At 41.1% G+C, this 21,286-nt stretch overlaps 1 protein-coding gene across 1 annotated transcript in view; it reads right to left on the bottom strand.

The window, feature by feature from the left end:
• Positions 1 to 348: 348 nt before the first annotated feature.
• col8a2 (collagen, type VIII, alpha 2) overlaps positions 349 to 21,286 on the bottom strand; it is a 47,021-nt gene continuing 26,083 nt past the window's right edge. The window contains exons 2-3 of the mRNA XM_065947946.1: positions 10,172 to 10,363; positions 349 to 5,931 (exon numbers count right to left, since the gene is read on the bottom strand). Of these exons, the coding sequence (XP_065804018.1) occupies positions 4,028 to 5,931; positions 10,172 to 10,322 (2,055 nt within the window). The 5' untranslated portion in view covers positions 10,323 to 10,363 and the 3' untranslated portion in view covers positions 349 to 4,027. The remainder of the gene's footprint in view (positions 5,932 to 10,171; positions 10,364 to 21,286) is intronic.

Consider the following 21,286-nt stretch of genomic DNA (forward strand, 5'->3'; position numbering starts at 1 on the left):
CAGAAGGTGTGTCTCACCTGCACATGGGGAAAACTAATAAAAAGATTAATATTTTTCATGTTTTTTTTTCATGTACTATTTTGAATAACTATTTGTTAACTAAATCATCTGACCTGACAAGAAAAGTCATTTCTTCTGCCTTGAGCTCACTGGTAGACCAGACAAGGATCCCCTTACACAAAAAAGTGTATAACTGCACATCACCCTCTACTGTTGACACACTGCATACAGAATTTGCATTGCATCCTGACCTAGCCTATATATTGAGTAGTGACTTATCTGTGTGCAGCTGCGTAATATTTTTTAATGCTCACACACAGTATACAAACAGGGAGTCTGACACCGACATACAAGAATGTTTTTATTGATGTGGTATCAATACAATCAAGTACTGTAGATTTTGTATAAGCAGACAAACATTTCAATCAAAAAGAGTGCATTTTATACCCATATTCTATTGCATAGAGTGCCTTGTATGACAAAAATCCTATACGTTGATACATAGAACATTACACAATTAGAAAATAAAAGTCCACAAATAATCCTTCACAAACAACGCTAGAATGCTAACTAAATGTTGTAAATGCTCTTAACTCATCAATGCTGTTAAATACCATATATACGTTCTCGGCTTCGGTGGTCGGTTTTGGCATCCCTATTAAATTATCATAAATGTATAAATACATCTTCATTAGTTCATGTGCAAATGGGAATGGCCGTTTGTATTTACTGACACTAAAACAAACAAATATCCCTTAATAACCGAAGCAAGGCTTTTTATTAATCTTTTTTTTTTTTTTTTTTAAAGAACAAAAAACACTTAAAAGCTATTTTGTTTCAGACAGTACATGGATCTTACTGACACTTGTTCAATGATTTGCACCCGGGGCAAACTCTGCAAGCAAGTGACATTGTCTATGAAAACACAAGGACAGAAAGTAATAGTGACAAGTAACTCACACCATGCTTCATATGTCCAAAATTATATAGCGACAAAAAAAAGGCAACATACAGTACATAACAAGCCTTGGACTGTCTTGCAGACTCACAGTGATACATGGCCATTGTGATTGTGTTCATGTTATTAGAGGCAAAGGCCAAGCGAATTGTTTGCATTACATGGGTGTCATATACTGATGAGACCTAAATGCTAGCACTGCTTTTCCAAAGTAAAATATAAAAGGTTAGTGTTTTATAGTAACACATGCAGCAATGAATTGTTTTATAATTGCTGTAAATCAGTCAAACATTTTACATTCATTCTGATTGCAGGCTCTGATCATATTTGGCACAATCCTCCCACTCCTCCATCAAGGTGTAAGGCACTCCAAAAAATCTTAGTAATAATGTTATTCTGGCAGCCTTAATATGACTGGGATCCTCAATTTAGGAATCAAAAGGCACGGAATCGGTAACTAAAGCACAAATGTTTTAACTAATTTTGCCCAAACCTGAACAGCTCCTCCCTTCTGTCACCATTCATAAACATTCTGGTACACTTCATCAGAATGTTATTCAATTATTTCGACCAGTTTCAGTTATGCAAAAACAATTTGCCACTCATTGGATTAAGTATCAGTATTAAGATCAAGTATTTTAACTCTATTTAATGATTTAACATCATTTTCTAATGATGATTGTGCAACGATAATGAAACAATTGTTTTTGTCTCTCACAATCTATACATTACATTCACGATTTACCTATTTTATATATTGTTTTCCCTTACTTTAAAAAGGCACTAGAATAGTATGCGAAATTATTTTAAAACCCAAAAGATACTGAAACACTTTATAGTCAAATTTATTGTGGATCATTGACAGGACTATGAGCCTTTTCCTAAGATTTTGCAACTTCAGCAAGTTTGGTATTATCTTGGCTGCCCACAATGCTTGGAGGACAATGTGAAACATCTACTCACACACTTAAATCAACAGAAGGGCACACGTACTACAAAATACAAGCACATGTATTCATACACACACACACACACACACACACACACACACACACACACACACACACACACACACACACACACACACACAAGGTATATTTAATGCCTCATCCAGCAGAGGAGTAAATAAATGGCTCTCACCTATGGCCCACCAACTCTCCCAGAAATCTGGCAGGAGTTTGTTATATGTTACACAACCTGTATTTCACAACCTGTGGGCCACTGCCTGTCCCTTTACTTATTCATGGAGTTTATGCAGATTGATTCTCATTTCACATTTAACATTACTGAGTTATAAAACATGTAGTCCTGTAGCCACGGATAAAGCTTAAAAATTATTTAGCTAGTTTGGACAAAATGGGCTGGAACTTAAAAAAGGCCTTTGTATTTAGAACCACAAATGACTCAGAATTGCTCTTAATTGCCTTATCTTGCATTGAAGAAAAAACTGATTGTTTTATATTATAGTCCATCTGCCTCCCTGTTTTTTGAAGCCCAGTTTACAGCATGTTCACAGATTATGTTACAGTATATGTGGTCCGAGGCTTTCATGGAAGTACAGATTTCTCACTATGAGCGTTGATTGGTTTATCACAAAGTTATATAACATTTGTAAGCAGTGACGTCATGGTCAGAATGTCTGAAGTAGGTTGCCTGTAATAGATCAATAAAGTGAAACAGGCCATCAATCCAGCTATGGTTGTGTCCTTCCTGTCCATTATGCAGTTCCTCTCAGTATCTTTTCTATGGCTCGTAAACATTGACTGTATGCATACATATCAGCCTCAATTATAGTTGTTCAAACAGTAACAATAAGGCATTGTTTTGAATGATATTCATTCCTTATGCTCGTGAAATGGGCAATTTAAAATAATTCCAATACTGCAAGATCTTTTTAATTCGATCATTGCACTTCTAGGATTTATTAACATTTCAGTCAATTAACCAAAGACAAAGATCCATTATTTTAAATGGTTTGATATATCGGCCTTTGAATGTTATGCTCAAACTGCAACACATCTACCCGCCACTAACCAGGGCTGAAGCCATACACTGGCTGCTGCTTCATTTAATGGGCCTGCTCTCCACATTTTCTACCGATATGTAAAAAAAAGCACAATGGGAGGGGTAACATCTAGTAGAAGCAGCACAGTTTGGCGGTATTTTGATCTAGAAAATTTAGAGGGAAATATGCTGTGTCAGGTTAAATTGGCATATTGACTGGAGCAATGCGTAACCACATTTAGTAGAGGCATGTGGATGTTATCTTGCAGGAAGAACCTAAGGCTGGCGGTGCTAGCCCTGAAAACATTAGCCACACATTGCCTATCAAATAACATAATTTACCTGCAGAAAATTAAGAAAAAAAGTGCGCTCAATTTGGACTTCTCACTGAATTTTCTTACCTTTTGCCTAATTGGTTAGTCTGAATTTAAATTTCTATTTAACCCACTAGGTAATTAGTTGCCTAGGAACATCCCTAATTAAAGCACCAAATGCCTTGTTGTTGCTTATGTATGTTTGTATGTTGTATTGCTATGTCAGACTTGCCATTCACTGCCTTAATAAGAACATGAGGGGGGATGACTGCAACAGGAGCCCATCAGGGTCTGGTGATGTTGTCCGTATGAAGCATGAAGGCAGGATGTGCAGTCACATGGAAGGGTTTGTCACTAGCACATTTCAAAGTAAGTCACATAATTGTCTGAATCCAACAATGATGATGATGAGGACCAAGCAATAAAAAATAAAATTATGACAATATAATAATTAACATAATATAAGCTAAAAAACACTGACATAAAATATAACCCAAAACACACATTTGAAGGACATTGAAACAAATAACAAAGTATGAAATTTCTTCCCCTGTTTTTAAAAACGTTTCCATTCACAGAGTTTTTCTTTTCTTTCGCAGATGTTGTTGAGGGTGAGATGGATAATGATGATGGCAATCATGTTGAGAATCCTATGGGTTTTGTGTTTCTATTATGGCTGCAGGTGTTTTAGGTTAAGGGCTGCTCTGAGGTGCCAATACAGGAACGTGTTTGAAAAAAAAAGGGGACGGGGTTATGTTGGACAGAGTAAGAATCCTGAGAAGGAGGAATGGATGTACTCGGTCGAATAGAGACCATTCGCCTGATCTGATGGCATCTGGACCCAGACCTGATCCCCCTCCTTCAGCTCTAGGACAGCACTACCAGACGCCTGGTCCATGTAGCCTTTCTTGTACTCATCATAGGTGTAAGTGGCAGGTACATTGTTCTTGTACAGTGCCACCCACAGGCTAGTTCCCTTTACGTGCATGTGGTATGCAAAGTAGTAGACACCGGATAAAGGAGCAGTGAACATGCCAGTAGCAGAGCTGTAGGCGTTTTGCCCATTGTACAGGGTCCTGTCAAATTTGATTGGCATGGCAGACGGAGGGAAAGGTGTGGTGAGGATGGCTGTGAAGGCAGGGGCCACAGAGGCAGAGAGTGGAACTTGACTGTACGCAGGCCCCTTCCTGTCTCCTGGTACTTCATCCCCTTCTAGCTGTGAACCTGTTGGCCCTGCAACCACTGTCTGGCCATTTCCTGGAGGACCAGGGGGCCCTGGAGGCCCAGGTGGTCCAGTGTTACCATTAAGCCCAGAAGGGCCTGGTTTCCCTGGGGGACCTTGGGGACCAATAGCTCCCTTTTCTCCCAACTTACCAAGGCCTGGAGACCCTGTGAGTCCAGGTTCACCCTTATGACCTGGAATACCCTGTGGCCCCATGGGTCCCATAGGGCCCTGAAGACCTGGGATGCCTGACTGTCCCCTAGGCCCTGGGGTCCCTATAAACCCTGTCTCACCTTTGGGACCTGGAGAACCTGTCAGTCCTGGATTCCCTGGTAGGCCAATATGTCCTGACTCACCTTTTGGTCCAGGTTTTCCAAAAGGACCATTAGGCCCGGGGATGCCTTTTTCCCCAGGGATGCCAGGTTTTCCAGAGGGTCCACTTGTCCCTTGGTCACCTCTGAGGCCAGGTAGCCCTGGGGGACCCTGGGGCCCCAACTCGCCCTTCTGTCCTGTCATTCCGTGTTTTCCTGGGAGTCCCATTGGCCCTTGAAGTCCTGGGGGTCCAGATAGTCCATCAAGGCCTGGTTCCCCAATTGGGCCCACCATCCCTGGCTCTCCTTTGTCCCCTGGGAGACCTGGCAATCCACTATGGCCCTTATCTCCTTTTGTCCCACTCAGACCAGGTTTTCCATAGCCAGGAGTCCCAGGAAAGCCAGGAGAACCCCTTGGTCCTGGCTCACCTTTTGGACCGAATGGACCTGGTCCTCCAGGCAGTCCGTCGACACCAGGCTTCCCTAATCCAACTGGCCCTGGTAAACCTTGTGAACCTGGAGCCCCAGCCTCCCCTGGTTCTCCTAGATCCCCTGGGGGTCCTTGATCACCTTTAAGACCAGGCAATCCAGGCAAACCTTTGAGTCCTGGTTTGCCTATACCTGGAAGACCAGGTGGTCCTGGACTTCCTTTTAGACCAGGTGGACCCCTTATACCAGTAGGCCCTGGTTTCCCGTTTCCATCTTCACCTTTAAGCCCACGGTCACCTGGTTGGCCAGATAAACCCTTAAGTCCTGGTTCACCACGAGACCCGGCGGGGCCTCTGATGCCTGGAAGCCCTGGTTTCCCATTCAGAGAGAGACCAGCTGGTCCAGGTAGTCCTGGCTGCCCTGAAGGACCTCTGGGACCTGGTTCACCTCGGGGGCCAACCTCTCCATTAATACCAGGCATCCCCTTTGGCCCAATCTTTCCTGGTAGACCTGTTAGTCCAGGCTTCCCAATTCCTGGAAAACCAGAAGGTCCCTGGGGGCCTGGCTGGCCATTGAGACCTGGCTTGCCTAGTCCAGGTTTTCCTGGAAGCCCTGATGGCCCTGGGGGACCTCTTGGTCCAGGTTTCCCTTGGGGGCCTGGTTCCCCCTTCACCTCCATCATGGGTGGCATATCTGAAAAAAGAGATGTCCACATGGTTAGCACAAAAAGTACTATATATATATATATATATATATATATATATAGTATATAAATATATACAGTATGACTGTACTCATTAGGGTCTCCAAACACGTACTAAGTATGTATTTCAATAGAGTTTTCAACCATCATGAATTGTGGGATTACCTGAGACAAATGCTCCACTATTTAGGTCCCATATTATGCTTGTTCTGGTTTTATATGCCCTTTAGTGTTTTTTCTGTCCTGTGCATGTTTAGGCACATCTATGTGCAAAAATTCAAAGTCAGCGGAAATGCGGCTTCTCCTACGTCTTCCTGTTAGCTGTAGCATTAGCTGCATGTAACGCTCGGTTCTAGCCCCCCTCGATAAAAATTTGTAAGTGCGTCATTGTCAGTGTGAGATCACTGATCTAAGCCCATTGGCTCGTTGTGGCAAGCCCTGCAGCTCATGTTGAAATTTCCGAGAAGCGTGCTGAGCAACTGACCAATAACGACAGAGTGGATCAGCAGACCAATCAGAGCAGACTTGGCCCACGTGGGGTCTAACAGTGGGGGCTCAACAGAGTGCAGCTGACGGACTCAGAGCGTAGAGGGAGCAAGGAGGAGCAGTACATGAAAACAGACACTTTTTTCGAACTTTAGCTCTTGTGAACGTACAAAAGTAGGTACATAGATTAAATATACGAACCCCAAAAAGGGCATAATATGGGCTCTTTAAGTAAAAATATATTTTTTTGTGGAACAGCTAAATGGAAGCTGTAAAGAAATTAGGGAGAAGATAGGATTGATCAAAATACACCAACAACTGTCTTAAAATCAGAAAGCTTCCAGTCTGTTCGAAAATTTGTCTAACTTCACGTTTATATCCTAATTAACCGTATAACCCTCTCCATTAATGATGTCATATTTTGACCATACAGTTATACACTACTTCAGTTTCATGCATTACTAAAGCATATCTCAACACATGTTGAACCTAAAATCCATACATAAAAAGTACCCAGAAAGGCAAAAGTGCAGACAGATAATAGCGGAATTGGACAGTAGTTAATTTTTCTGATTTCCAGGTGGTCTTATTGGGATTTCAAGTGTAAATTGCAAATATTTTGAGTGTAACAAAGAGGGGCCTTAACAAAAGAAATACGCCACAAGTCCCTTAATTCTGTACAAACAGGGACACGGCCCATTAATCATAGACTTTTTCTTGTTTCTTGCTTCAAGACACTGCTTCATCCCTGCACACATTTCCTCTATGTTAGTCCTCATGGTAGGTCCAGTGATAAAACTTATATATAAAAAGCATCCACATTTTAAAACGTGTAGATTATTTGGAATCTCTGTTTAATAATATTTTAATGCATTTAAGAACCAACTGCTTAAGCCAGCCTAAGCTATTAAAATACTCAGTTGTCAAGTCAGTCCAAGCCAGCTTAAGTAGAGTATCTTACACAGTCATTAGTTGTCTCCACATTTTCTCCTAATTTTAACAATATCCAAAGAAGCCCTAGTATCACCTCTGGATCTGGATAAAACCTTGGATCTGAGGCTACACTTTTAACAGTATACAGCCTATGGCAATTTCTTTTACTAATTTGATAACTGAAAGGTCTCAAGTGGCTCATTAAAGAAAATCTCAATAAATGAATAAAAATAGAATGGGGAAACATACAGTTTCCTTTTTTTTCTTGAAGCCATCAAGGGAAACTGAGGTTGGAAATTGTAAAACATCCCCTCATACAACCTATAGGCAACTGCTACCCCCTACTGGCACTTAGTGAGAAAGCAGCCTTTTTAAGATCAGTTTTGTTGCTGATGTTCTTGTTTGGTCATGTTGAAGCAGTATAATTATTTCCAGTCCATCTTGAAGGCATTAAATTGCCTTATTGTAGGAGAGTTTTGTTCTATGGCGATGTGGTCATTTTTTAAATTTTTTTATTTGTTTATTACAAACAGAAGCTCTAGAAAAATCAAACAGGAAGAGCAACACAGATTGTCAGATGGCTAAAAAGAACATAAGTTGTTACAACTGCAAATATGTTACAATACTGTTAATTTTCTGTACAACACTTACATTTGACTGTGCTCACTTAGGGTATCTACAGGTAAGTATCTGTATCTAGCTTTGGTTTGTATGAATCAATAGAGTGCCATCCTAAAGCCAGATTACACTTTATGGCAGAATTAAGGGATGTAAGAAAACTAAGACTGTTACTTCATTATTTAAAATGTATTTTTAGTGCTTTTTGTGCCTTTTTATTTGTGAGACAGGACAGTGGATAGAGTTTGAAATCAGGGAGAGAGAGAGAGGGAGAGAGGGAGAGAGTGGGGAACGAGATGTGAGAAAGGACCCAGAGGTGGGATTTGAACCAGGGCCTCCTGGTCCACTTATCCACTTAAGCCTCTGTACATGGTGTACACACTAGGTTACCAGTGCTCGTTACTTCATTCTTTACATATTCACAAAAAAAAACATAGTGTTCATGTGTGTAATGAGCTTTTTAGCCTCCACATTGTTTGTTTTATCTGTAGTCCACATCTCTACTGCAGACCATCTTAATACATCACCCAGACAAAAGAAATAAGGTGCTTCACACTTGAGAGGATTTAATGGCTTTTTCATTACTTGCTGCAACAGCCTCCGGGGATATATAGAATTAAGTTGTGCTTTCAAATACATTTGAACTCACAAGGGGAAGAAATGTCTTCTAATCTGTTTTTTTTTTTCTAAGAGTACTTTTTTGTAGCATCAAGGCAAGCGGTCACATTGCAATGATACGGACTCCTTTCTAGCTACAACCGATATGTAACCCACATCTCAGAGTTTGTGTTAATGAAAAACTGGGAAGTAAATTAGGAAGCTTTGAAGTAAATGTTAAAAATAGTTAAGGTTACTCTCAATATGCTAAGTTGTGACCATTTGTAGCCATGTTGGATATATTTAGTTTTGTAAAAATGCTTATAACACCATGCTGTTATCCACAAAGACATTATTTTCTTATTTTTTTCCTTGTTTTACAAATGATACAAACCAGGCACAGAACATTCTATTAATATCATCTATGTATATATGACTCAATCATTATTAAAATATTGATGTAATGTGGGCATATGGCCACTGAGCGGCAGTAGAGTCACTCTATTCTTATGCAGCATTAGTTTCACAGCAAATCTAAATCTTATTTGACCATTGTTTAGCATCTCATTTCAAAGCATAGCTTCTTTCAAAAAAAAAAAAAAAAAAATTCTAACTCTGTGAGGCTTTTACATGCAAAACCTTCACACTTAATTTGATCTGAGTCCAACTTCATAAGTATTTCTTGCTCTTGGGTGTTATGGTCCTGAAATGAAAATGTGCCTCTTATATCCTTTGAAACTAACTTTGAAGAAGGGGCCTCTGATAACACAAGGCACATCGTATATGATCCAGAGCGTGTTTTGGTCGTTACAGTCAAATATGATAATGATGACAGCATGCACATTTCTTCAGGATGATTATCACCCCCTCCTTCTTTCCTCCGATCCCTCGCCTCAGCCTTTTATTTCTTCTATTTTTATTTCCTCACACTTTCTCCTTCATCCCACTGCTGAGGAATATGTGATAAACAGTGGGGTAACAACATCCAGATGGCAGGAGGAACAACTGGCCTGGTGGAGCTCAGCAAACTGTGGGTAATCAGACCTCCATTAGGCCCCAACTGAGGACTTGCCAAATGCTGCTGGACCCACAGGGCAGAGAGACACACACACTTCAATGAGCCCTTAAAACTGCCTGAAGAGAGCTGGCAGCTGATTCCTGGAAGGGTCTCCGTATCAATCACATCATAAAATATGATGTTGGATGCTTCTTTTGTTCATGGGAAGTTGTTTTAATGTGTGTTGTTTTATTCTTTTCTATGTCGTTGTGGAGCTGTGCTTATGATCAACATCATACCGGTAATAGCTTTCGTTCTGCTGGTTGTAAAAAGTTGAAATTCTCAAGACTACTGCCAACAGGATACTTTAAAGGAAGTTTGTTGAAATATCAAAAGGCAAATGGATTTTCCTGTAGTTTAATTATGGTTTCGCATGGACTTACTAAGGTTAAATCATGTAGAGACAGTTTTTTTTAAATGACCTTAATCAGTTGTTTTATTGACCCAGCTGTTTATGGGAAGTCAGCCTTTATGTAGCACAGAGCGAGACACAGAAGTAAAAGGGCTACAGATACAATACACCCACAGGGATTACTCACCGACATAATGCCCCTTGCCCTCTCTGAAAGGCGGTCCAATTGGCCCTTTCATCATGGGCTGCATGTACTTCATATGGGGTATGGGGGGATAGCCACCAGCAAGAGCACGCTCCCCCAGCATCAGCAGCAAACACAGAGGAGCCAACAGCATGGTCACCAGCGTCCCAGGCTTCAGATGTCACACACAAAGACCTGCAGGCAGAAACACAAGAGGATAGTGTTTGTTTCAATATTCTCTAGGATTAAACACAACATCACATCGAATATTTTGATGGGAAAATGAACATTGTGTCACATTTAATTGTAGTATTGAATGAATCTGCTACAAGGAGTAAGGAGTGAGGCACATGTGTTTTGTCATAAAAATTTGTCTTTTAAAAGCTTCCAAAAAAACAATTCTCATCAAGCCAGAAAACAACACTTTGAAATAAAATGAAATAGGTTTCTTCAAAGAAGAGAAGAAGATATTATTGGTTTGCTACTCAGCTATAAATGGGCTAAAGTTTGGCTGACTTCTTCTAACGCATTCTTTACTTTTATGTGCAGCTTTTTGCAGACAAATTCTAAAGCCAGACAGACTTCCCAAAAACATGAGACACAAACAGCTAAAAAAAACAACTTGTTAGCATACTGCTCACAGCTGCTTTGATGGCCCTCAGGAGATGTGAAGGGGCGAAGATTTGTTGACTTTAATTTGACTCCAGGATGGAGTGACCACAGCACCCTCTCTGCCAAATATTTTCACGACCGTGGTCAGGTGCGAACAGGAAACCACCAGAGGTATTAGTGAGGGTGTTTCAACTGTAGGCGTCAGGTGCTGGCTTTAACTGGTGAAATGATGTGTGAAAAGAGGCATAAATTCCTCTCCAACTCTCCCCCGAGGTGTTCTTATCAGCTGTCTTTGGACTGATGGCTGTCAGAAGTCGTTTTGTGAAATAGTGGAATGCAAAATGTAAGTGGGGTTCGGACAGCTACTAGTTTAACGCTGTGCTTATTCATAGAGAAATGAGATACAACTGTATCATAGCAACTGTTTGGATCTAGTTTAATAAAGCTATGGATTTTTGCTCTTCATACTGCAGAACATCCTGCAATGTTCTGGCCTCAATCTTTGAAGTGTTGCAAAATCTGATCACAGAGCGTAATAATTTGCATCACTCTTCTTAATTTTCTTTCCTGCTTCATATGATTCTCATTTTGTCATTGTGTGTGTGTGTGTGTGTGTGTGTGTGTGTGTGTGTGTGTGTGTGTGTGTGTGTGTGTGTGTGTGTGTGTGTGTGTATGTCATGCTTTGAAAACTGCAGGGTTGAGCATGCCAGAAAGGAGAATTCCCTCTGAGAGAGCACAACAATGGCATGAATACAAGCTGATATTTTGAAAATTGAAAAATTATCCCACACTTTCTAAGTTGAAAATTACACCGAATAAAACACTGCAGTTAACCGGGAGCAGAGACGGAAAGCAACGTGTGTGTTCACAGTTGACTGCACATGTGTGCAGAGATCAGGCCTAACCTACAACTTTCTCTTGCCTATAATCTGTGATTGTTTAACAACCACACAGCTAGGCAGTCAAATCTTTGTTTTACAGCCATTTAACTGTGTAAAAGCAGGTTTCTGTTTAGCTAGTTCTCTTGTAATTAGTCAGTGGTGTGCGTGTGTCAGCCGCATCTGTTACTGCTTGTTTATAATGCTTTGTGTTCCTGCCAGGAAGAAAGATTAACTCAAACTTTCACACTAAATGTCCGCGTATGAAATATGAAGAAACCAAATACAAAGATGTTAGAAGAAATAAACAAAGAGAAAAAAGAGAAGAGTATTTGGTGCTGCAGTGTTTGGTCGTTGGCCGACTTGCTGGCTGGCTGGAAGGGAAGCTCGTCTGGTATGGAGGTCTGTGGTTTTGGTGTAGATGTAATTTAGCAGGCAGCTCTGGATGCCCACCATTCTGCAGGCGTCAAACTCTCTAAAGAACCAGAGCGACACGCTCTTACTCAGACGGGGAGACTGTGCATGAACAGGGATCAGACACAGACAGTGGTTTCAGAGACCTCAACAATCTGTTTATCAAGTGTTTTTTGTTGAAAAGCTCAGCAGACTTTGCGAAAAAATCTCACGCAATCCTCGCTGGCTGGCCACCACGAGCCACTGCTGGACCGAGATTAGCGCACGCTCTCAAAAACACAAGAACACCCACGTAACAAAACACGTACTCTCCACTTGCATGGGAATGCGACATTCTTCTGATAAGTGGTTACGCAGGGGCATTTTGAAAATACTCAAACTCCTCAACTCCTCATTTTCTCATAAAAGGAGTCCTTATAAAACAAGCCATCATGAAAGGACTGGCGAGTAGTGAATCAAAGCCTCCCTCAGTCTTTAAACACCAGAGGCATCCAAAGTTACAGCGAAGGAGCCTTGCCTGGCAGGCTGAGTGACATTTTATATAAAACAGATTTAGCTGAATTAACTACACACATTACAGTATTAGATCCAGAAATACACAAAGAACGCAAAGGCAGAACAGAAAAGAGGCATTAATGAGGAAATAAGGGACAGTCGGACCCTCGGTTTGGAAAAGGGCAGCGCCATCATTACTCATTGTGATCACTTCACTGTTCCAGCTTCCAAAGGGCTGTCAAATAACTGAGCGCTATGTCTGATGACAACATCCATGTACAGATTATGAAAAAAAGGGCCTCTGGGCACAGACATGTAAAAAGAACCCCCACCCTTCCTAAAAAAAAAAAAGGAGCAAAACAACCAGACTCAAAGAACATCCCTGTTTAGCTTTCTTTATAGATTTTTTGTTTTTTGTTGTTATCTTTATGTGTCTCTTTGTATTTGTTGTTCATCAGTGTATCTTTGTAGTCATTTTGTGACTTTTTTTTTTCTATTTGTAGACATTTTGGATCTCTTTTGGGAATTTGGGAATGTGCTAAACTCTAAGGTACAACTATTCATTCTGACTCCACCAGAACTTATTTTGTTCAGACAGATAAAGAGAGGCTTTCTACCACAGCAGATTTGCAGTCAAAGTGCGAGTTACGAGAACATCGAATCGACTGAAGAGACAGCACAGAATGTGTACGAGTCTGTATAGCAGTCTGAGTTTCCGCTGGTCCTGGGTCAGAAAACAGTACTAAAGCAATTTTTTGGGGGGAAAAGCATTTAGGGGTTAGGGTTAACCCAAAGAGATACTTTTTTACACATATACTACAAAGACCTCAGCGCGCATCAAAAAGATGATATGAAATCATCAATTCCAGTCCGTCTCTGTTTTCCTAAGCAGGGCTTCTCTTCTGTCTCCCTGATTTGACACTTTATTTCAGCATACACATATCAGACAATAGCCAAAACAAATGGTTTAGTTAAATGAGAATTGATATCAACATATAAGAAAAGAACAATCAAGACATCTGTGGGAACTTCAGGACAGAAATGCCACTGCTGCCCTTGGCTTGTGCTTTGTTCGCCCCATCCGGAAATCCATCCAGGTCCAAATGAAACACATAGACACATGTTGGCAAGTGCACCTGATGAACTGAAACTGAAATGCCACTTTACCCCACCTTTCTCCAAACCAGATGGAAATCCAAGTCAAAGACACAAACCAAACCTGAAACTTGCAGTCTTTCTCCAACATGTGTTGGATACCATTTCTGCAGAGCTGAAATGCTCATCTGCGAAAGCTTTGGGCAAACAAAGAGCAGACTCAACAGCTATCGAATCCAAACTCAGCATCATCTCAAGTGGCCTCCTCAGACAAGGCAGATGAGACACAGACACCACAGCTCAGTGCAAGCCAAGCACTCATTTCCCTAACTGCTCCGTTTACCCACTAATGAAATCAACAGCATCGGGGAGGTGAGGTTGAAGGTGCTCTGCCTCCACTTTCCTTAAGTAGTATGTGTGTGAATCCAGACTGCGAGGCATTTCCTGAACCACAATGCCACAGAGGGATTATAGGTACACCAAGGGTGAGGATTTGGTGTCACGGAGGGAAGAGGGGACGTTTGTTTTTGTGGTGAACATTTGAGCTGCTCCCCGAGTGGAGGAATCATCACCCAAACATCATGTACCACATAATGCCAGCTTTTAAAAAAACAAACACCAAATGGTTCACCAACAACTGAGGTCCGTGATGGTTAGATGGTTTGGTTACAGCCACAAGTCTAGCTCTTAAAAACCAACCACATATTTTAGCTGATTCATCCAATTCTCACAGAACCTGAGCCACAACTACTGCCATAACCATTCCTGACTTTTACCATCAAGCCACATGGGTGGCCCGCTGCTATTCAACCACAAACATCATCCCTTAATAAAGCAAATGTTGGAAGCGTTCTTTTTTTACAGCCAAAATTAACTTCCAACACTCGAGGGGGGAAGAAAAAACACACTTAGAATAAGCTCAATTTATACATCTGTGGTTTCCTATTAAATCTGCAGTCTAGACATACAAGTATGATCGGATTTTACAGATTTGCTGTCAAAGAAAAAAAGACATGCACCTGCACACATTTGGAAAATCTGACACAAACAGGCCCAAACATTGCTAGCAGACAACACAGAGCTCCATTGACTATTGTGTGTACGCCTTGTTGTATACCTTCAGGTGAGATTGAAGGACAGAGAGAGGTGGGAGAGAGTGAGCAAAGCAGTTACACAACCTGCTGTCGGCCAGAGTTACACAGCTCTTACTGAGTCTGATGCTGTGTGTGTGTGTGTGTGTGTGTGTGTGTATGTGTGTGTGAGAGGGACAGAGGAAATTGAGCGTGTTGGGTTCTATTTAGAGAAGTACCTTGTGTTGAATGAGGTAATTCCTCCTTCAGCCTGAGTGGCATTTGGCCCATTACGCCTTTCCGGTGTCAGCTCACTGCGTAATATTTGAGTAGTGGTCACAGTTTTTGGTGGCTTTGAACGCACCCTGTATTACTCAACACTATATCAATAAGCAGTTGGGAAACAGTATGGCCGTTCACATAACGTGTCCATGTGTGTTTATAAGAGTAGCCACAGAGCTAATGCACACACCACGAGACATTAACATCTGTTACTACAGTTGCAACCAGTTGGAAAGTGAAGGTTTTGTTTGGTTGATTCTCAGGAAAAAGAAAAGTCCCCTCTGCCCCGCCACAATAAAGGCTCCCTTTTGATCACTTATAGGTGTTTCCATTGAATCATTGGCAACCATTCAAAATACAGTAAATAGTTATTTTTTACATCAAGACATGATATATTACTGTTTACATTGCTACTGTAACATGCCCAATACATACACGCATTACTCACATACAAATAAACTATATGCTCACTCGATAAACACATCACATTTTCCATCTTTTATTCAGTCAAATGGACTCCAAAGTATCCTCTACTCCTCTAGTCAGGGGTTGTTTTTGGCCCTTCCTGATGAATTACAGATTACAAAGCTTTATTGTTATTATACTGATGTGACATCAAAACTATTTAAATATTATAAACAGTTTAAAAAAATGCACCAATAGGGGCCGAGCAGTTATGTCGCGCCCCATGAGGCTATAGTTTTCGTCGCAGCGGCCGTGGGTTCGAATGCGACCTCTGCCCGTTGCTCACTCTCTCCTCACAATACCTCCTGTCTCTCTTCAGCGTGCTTATTCAAAACATTGGGGAAACATCTATCTACATCTAATCTATAAAAAGAAAATGCACCAATAAGGGCATCAAATAGCAAAGTGATGTGATGTGCAAAAAGGATTAGACAGACCATACTTTATAAAGAAATATTTAATTAGCATGTTGCATGCAGGGTAGCAAAAAAGTGAGTTCCAATGACAGTGAATCTGAACACTTTAGTTACTGCTCATCTTCTTCATGATTCAGTTGTTTCCCGCATTAGCAAAACCTTTGAGTTAAGAAGCTTACTTATAAACAGCTGCATGTTTTCTTAATTTGAAAAAAGTCAAGAATTTTCACATCAGATGCTCATTGTCTGACACTTTTCATAGATTTCTTGCTCAAACCATTACATTTTATGATACTTTGGACCAAATTTGTTTCATCCAAACAACGATCTCTTGCTAAATGTCAGCGTCATATTATCATTTTTGCTTTTACCATAATTACATTGCAGCTATAAATCTATCTTATTTGTTGTTGCTCTGTTTTTTCCCTATATTCTTCTTTCTGTATCGCCCTCTGTCCCACCTTCCAAGACCAACACAGTGTCTGCAGATGGCTGTTCATCTGGTCTTCAATATTTCTGCCTCTTAAAAGGACGTTCTCATGATGGATTAATGTTAGGTTACAGCTGTATGTTGTTTCATGTGCGGTTTGTCCCGTCTCCCCTGCTGTTGTCTCCAGCAGGTGCTGCTAATGATTGCCCAACGAGGTGCACCTGGTCTCAGTGCTTCAAAGCTTATTGCTGGCTTCAGGAGGAGAGGCTTGCAAAAGTAATTATTCATTGTCTACATGCCACAAAATTGTATTCAGTAATTTAAAGTAATGTTTTGTACAATGACGTAGTTCCTGACTACCTGTGGAGGGCAGTAACACTGCTAAATGAGACCAAACTGTAGAAGAAGGAGGAGAGGCTTGAGGAGTTGGGACCGTTGGGACTGCTGTGCCACTCAGTCTGAGTCTGTTGTGTTTCCTTATATTAGATTCTCAGTTGATCTTTGTTATCTGGCCGTTCTTGTTTTGTCCAAGATTTCTGCCTCTTAAAAGGATGTTTTTTTTTAGCCACTGTAACTTTGGTTAATGTTGCCTAGCGCTGTGCTAATGGTGTTTTAATGTCGGGTCTTTGTAGATTATATAGCAATGAGTAAAGTCTTTCGCCTTTAAGTGTCTTGAGAGAACGTGTGTTCTGTATTATGTAAACTATAAGCGCATCTCAAGAGCCTGGTTCCTTTATCTCATGGATACATTTTTTTTTTAGAAGTCCAGAAGTCATTTAAGCTGCCAATGTGACACAAAAGAGTGGAGCATTGGTTGTCTCCACACTTTCTTCCAAGTTAGTGTATTTCTTATTTATTTATTTTTACTGATCTGCATGCTGCTCAGTTAACCTGAGTTCCTTTTTGCAGCCGCTGTTAGGAATCCACTCTGCACAGATACCATCACATTTCAACTTTCTGGGTGGCTAAAATGATGACATACAGATATCTGCATTGCGTATGACACAATGCACTCTTTGACTTTACACAGGTGCATGCACATATTTATGTGCCTGTCAGACTTGTCTGTATCCATATCATTTGTCATGTTTATGGTCTTCAGTGACTGATACATCCTTGGCTTTAAAGCGTATCAGCCGGAATCTTTCTCACAAAAAGCAAAATACAAGATGAAAGTAAAATGTATTAAGAGTGAAGTCAAGACAAGTTTGAGCAAGGCCTCTCTTTCCTTCAGGGGAAAGAAGAAAAAACTCCTAAAACAGAGAGGAGAGGATGAAGTACAAGAGGAGAGCCTCATCAAGTCAGGAAACGGTACCTGTGGAGAAGGGGCTGTGTTTATCTGACATCCCTGAAGGTTGGAGCGGGTGAGTAAAGGGCTGAGAGACGGTCAGAGAGGGGTGAGTTTATGCTGATGGAGAGGTTTAAGAGGGAACGAGTGTGTGTAAAAAGGAAACGGAGGGTGTGAGGTGTTAAGTTGGGAGGTGGGGGGCGGGTAGTGAAGAAAACATGGGGAGTGAAAAGAAAAGGTCAGACGGAGGGTTTTCATTTCTTGATGACTTCATTCAAAGGAACACGTTTAAAACCCCAGGGTACTTATTTGAGTGCAGAAGCAGACGTGCTAATCATAAAACTGGTAGGGGGTGTATTGTGCATTAAATGTGCGTTTGGGGTTGGGTGCGTGTGTTGCTGTAAAAGGGAAGGCAAATTAGTCTCGGGGTTATTAACCTGCAGGACCTCACACATGTACAGTTGCATGTGAGTTGTAAAACGAGACCTCTGCTTCCTCTTTCCCCTCCGGCAGGAACAATTTCAAGTCGTGGGGAAAGTTAATAATTACAATAAATAACTGATTCATGCTCTATCACCTCAACTTTCTGTGAAGCAATTTAAAGTCAGGATATAGCAAATGTCTGAAAGTCTGCAATGCATCCAGACTTACCCTGGACTTGTCAAGGAAGCAGATGCAGTAAGAGGGGAGAAGCGAGAGAGTCTGTGTGCAGACAGACACAGCTATAGCTTTCCTGCTGACCCGCCCGTGTACCTGAACTTAATATGAGCGTCTGATTAGGTAATAGAGAGAACAAAAGATCTCAGAGCGCAATCTGCTTCCACCTTTCCAGTGCAAAAAAAAAGATGACATGAGTCACTGAGAGGTGACAGCAAAGTTTGCACTAACTGACACTACTGGCTTTTAATCATTTCCTCATTGTGAAAAATTAGATATCTGTAAAAGATTGAATATTTATATTTTTAAATAGAGACACATATAGGGAAGTGTACGTCAGAGAACCCTGTGGAGATGATTTTACCTCAGAAGGAAAACTTTGAGGACATTCATGAATTGGATTTCTGTAAATCGGAGCGAGAGTTGTGTCTGTTCATGCCTCCAGAACAAGATTAGCAGCCTCAGTACTTTTCTCTCCTCGTTTCTGTTCATTTCATGTTATCCGTCTTAAGCCTCCTGCTCTCTGCAGTGCTCATTACTGGTGTGAATACTTTTACTGTGTGTTGCCAAGGCCTGATCAAGCAAGACACCCCACCCCCCCCCCCCCCCTCCCAAAAGTCCACTTGTACCTGCAGAGGCCTCATATCCAGTCTCTGTTATTCTCAGTTAACATTAAAAGTAAATGTACAGAAAGGCAAAAATGTGAGAAAGGCACAGAGTGGTACTGACTCTTCATTTTCCATTCCACCACATTGAATACCATTTGAGCCAGATAAGTTAGCAATGTTTAAAACAAAACATTAGGAAATACAAGTACAAACAACTCCATTGCTGTTTGACTTCCTAATTTTTTACATTGAGAACCCAAGAAAAGGGCCCCTAATTTGCACATATTGGCCATATAATGTATGACCAAGTCAAAGAAAAGTCAGCATTTAGTCCTTGTCGTTGATGCTGCAATGTCCAATAAATACTGGAGGTAGATTTCAGAAGAATTGCAGTAGTGGAGAATGATGCTATTAAAATGCATATTGTCTCTGACACAGGGGACCTGGTCACCTGGGATTTCATCTGTGACCATTCAACAAATGTAGGTTGTTTGGTAATGACTAATCTTTAAAAAAAAAATTTGTTTTAGAGTCCCATTTTGGCATCTAGAGATATCCAAAGCTTCACAGGCCTGATGTATTTAGTTCAGTAGCTGGATACTGTACAGGATCAGGGACTGGATGTAGGACTCCTTTGGGCTTTAAAGTACTGAGTTGGACTTTGTCTCTGTTTTGTTGTGTGTTCCTGTGCCATGTCTCCAAGTAACTGTTACCTTGTTCACTACACTGAGTGGGTGGCTTTGCATCTGCCAGAATGAACTCTCTGAAATGTGCAGAAGACAAACATGCCGGGCAAAACACAGAACACTGGCCAAGAATTGAGACAAAGAAAAAGGTCTCAAAACAAGCCACAGCAAGAATGAAATCAAATTTTCCCTTATAACTTTTTTTTTTTTTTTTTTTTTTTTGCAACCGAGCTTCATTATTTCCTGACTGGGTGTCAAAATATTCATGGTGTCAGGTCGTCCAAAGGCAAAGCTGGGTGTTGCGAGGAATAAAGCCCATGTGGAGATTATGTGCACGGATCTGTGTGCGATTCATTGCCCTGAAGGTGAGAAATGCTCTGGTGCGCAGAAATAAGACGACTAAACCCGGAACAATTGCACACCATCAATTGTTCCATTCTTTTTTGTCAGGACTGGAAAAAATCCCGAGCAGCACGTAGCCGGGGCTCGCTGCCAGGAGGGAAAAGCCCAGAAAAGTCCTCTCGTAGTCTGTTTCTATCAAAGGATTCCACAGTTTGACACATAAAAAAAAAAAAAAAGATACAGATCACATTGTCAAAAGGCTACCACTGGCGGTGAGATGGAAACTTGTGTCGAGGGACAAAAACAAGAGGAAGTGGAAAGCGCCTTTATAAACGTAATTGAAGCAGCAGAAGAGAGGAGAAAGAAACCATGAAGGAGACACGAAGTCATAACGACAGGCAAGGAGAGAAAAAAAACAGGGACATGGAGGAGAAAAATGAAAGGGAGCAGAAAGTAAAAGCTTTAGCTCTTGATCTCCCAGTTGACCCACTTCAGATGCGTGCCCCGCCAATCATAGTACACACTTCTTCCCCTGGCAGCCCAAAACCGCTTCACACATGCACATGTTGCACACACACACAAACACACACATCAGTTGGCAGGAAAACAGACAGGGAGGCCTATTTTCTCTGTCCAAAATGGAGAAAAAAGGGGAACAAGAAAGAGAGGTAGAAGGGAGATTATAATTTAATAAGGGGCAGGAAATCTTGGTCAAATCCCCCTGAAGGAGCTGAAATGCCTCCGTGCTGGAGGCTACTGGACTACAGACTGACTGGGCTCCATCTGAATGGGCTCCTCTGGCACAGGCAGCAGGGCAGAAACCCAGAAAAGCAATCAATAGACCAGGAAGAAAGAAATTCCACTATACAAAGGTTTGAAGCCATTTTCCCTTATGAAATAATGAGACAGCATGTTGTGAATACAATGTATCAGATATGTGATTACTGCTGGATCCAAACTGATGAATTTTGTGGCTCAGAAAGCTCAGAACCAAAATGTTGGAGGAGTACTAAGTTCTCCAAAGTTCTTTCTTATCTCTGCGGCATTTTTTTGGCCGTGTGTACGCATCATCAACAGAATATGAATATTCATATTTTTTTTCCCAATTTTTCTTGATTTCATTCCTCCAAAATAAACATCTTTAGAAGACTGTGAGCAAGTGAAACAGAAAAGAATAGAACAGACTAGATGTTTATTGCCATTTGAACAGAACACTACAGGTACATTGAAATTTGAGAGTGAGCTTTATCACAAAAAAAATGTAGAGCAGCAATATTAAAGATAAAACAGCAGCAACTTGGAACAAAAACCTACTTTTAAAACACACAAGAAATACGCTCTGTATAAAAATTTCTACATAGAGTATAAAAGGAGACATTG

This window comes from Labrus bergylta, chromosome 19 (assembly GCF_963930695.1).
Source record: "Labrus bergylta chromosome 19, fLabBer1.1, whole genome shotgun sequence".
NCBI lineage: Eukaryota > Metazoa > Chordata > Actinopteri > Labriformes > Labridae > Labrus > Labrus bergylta.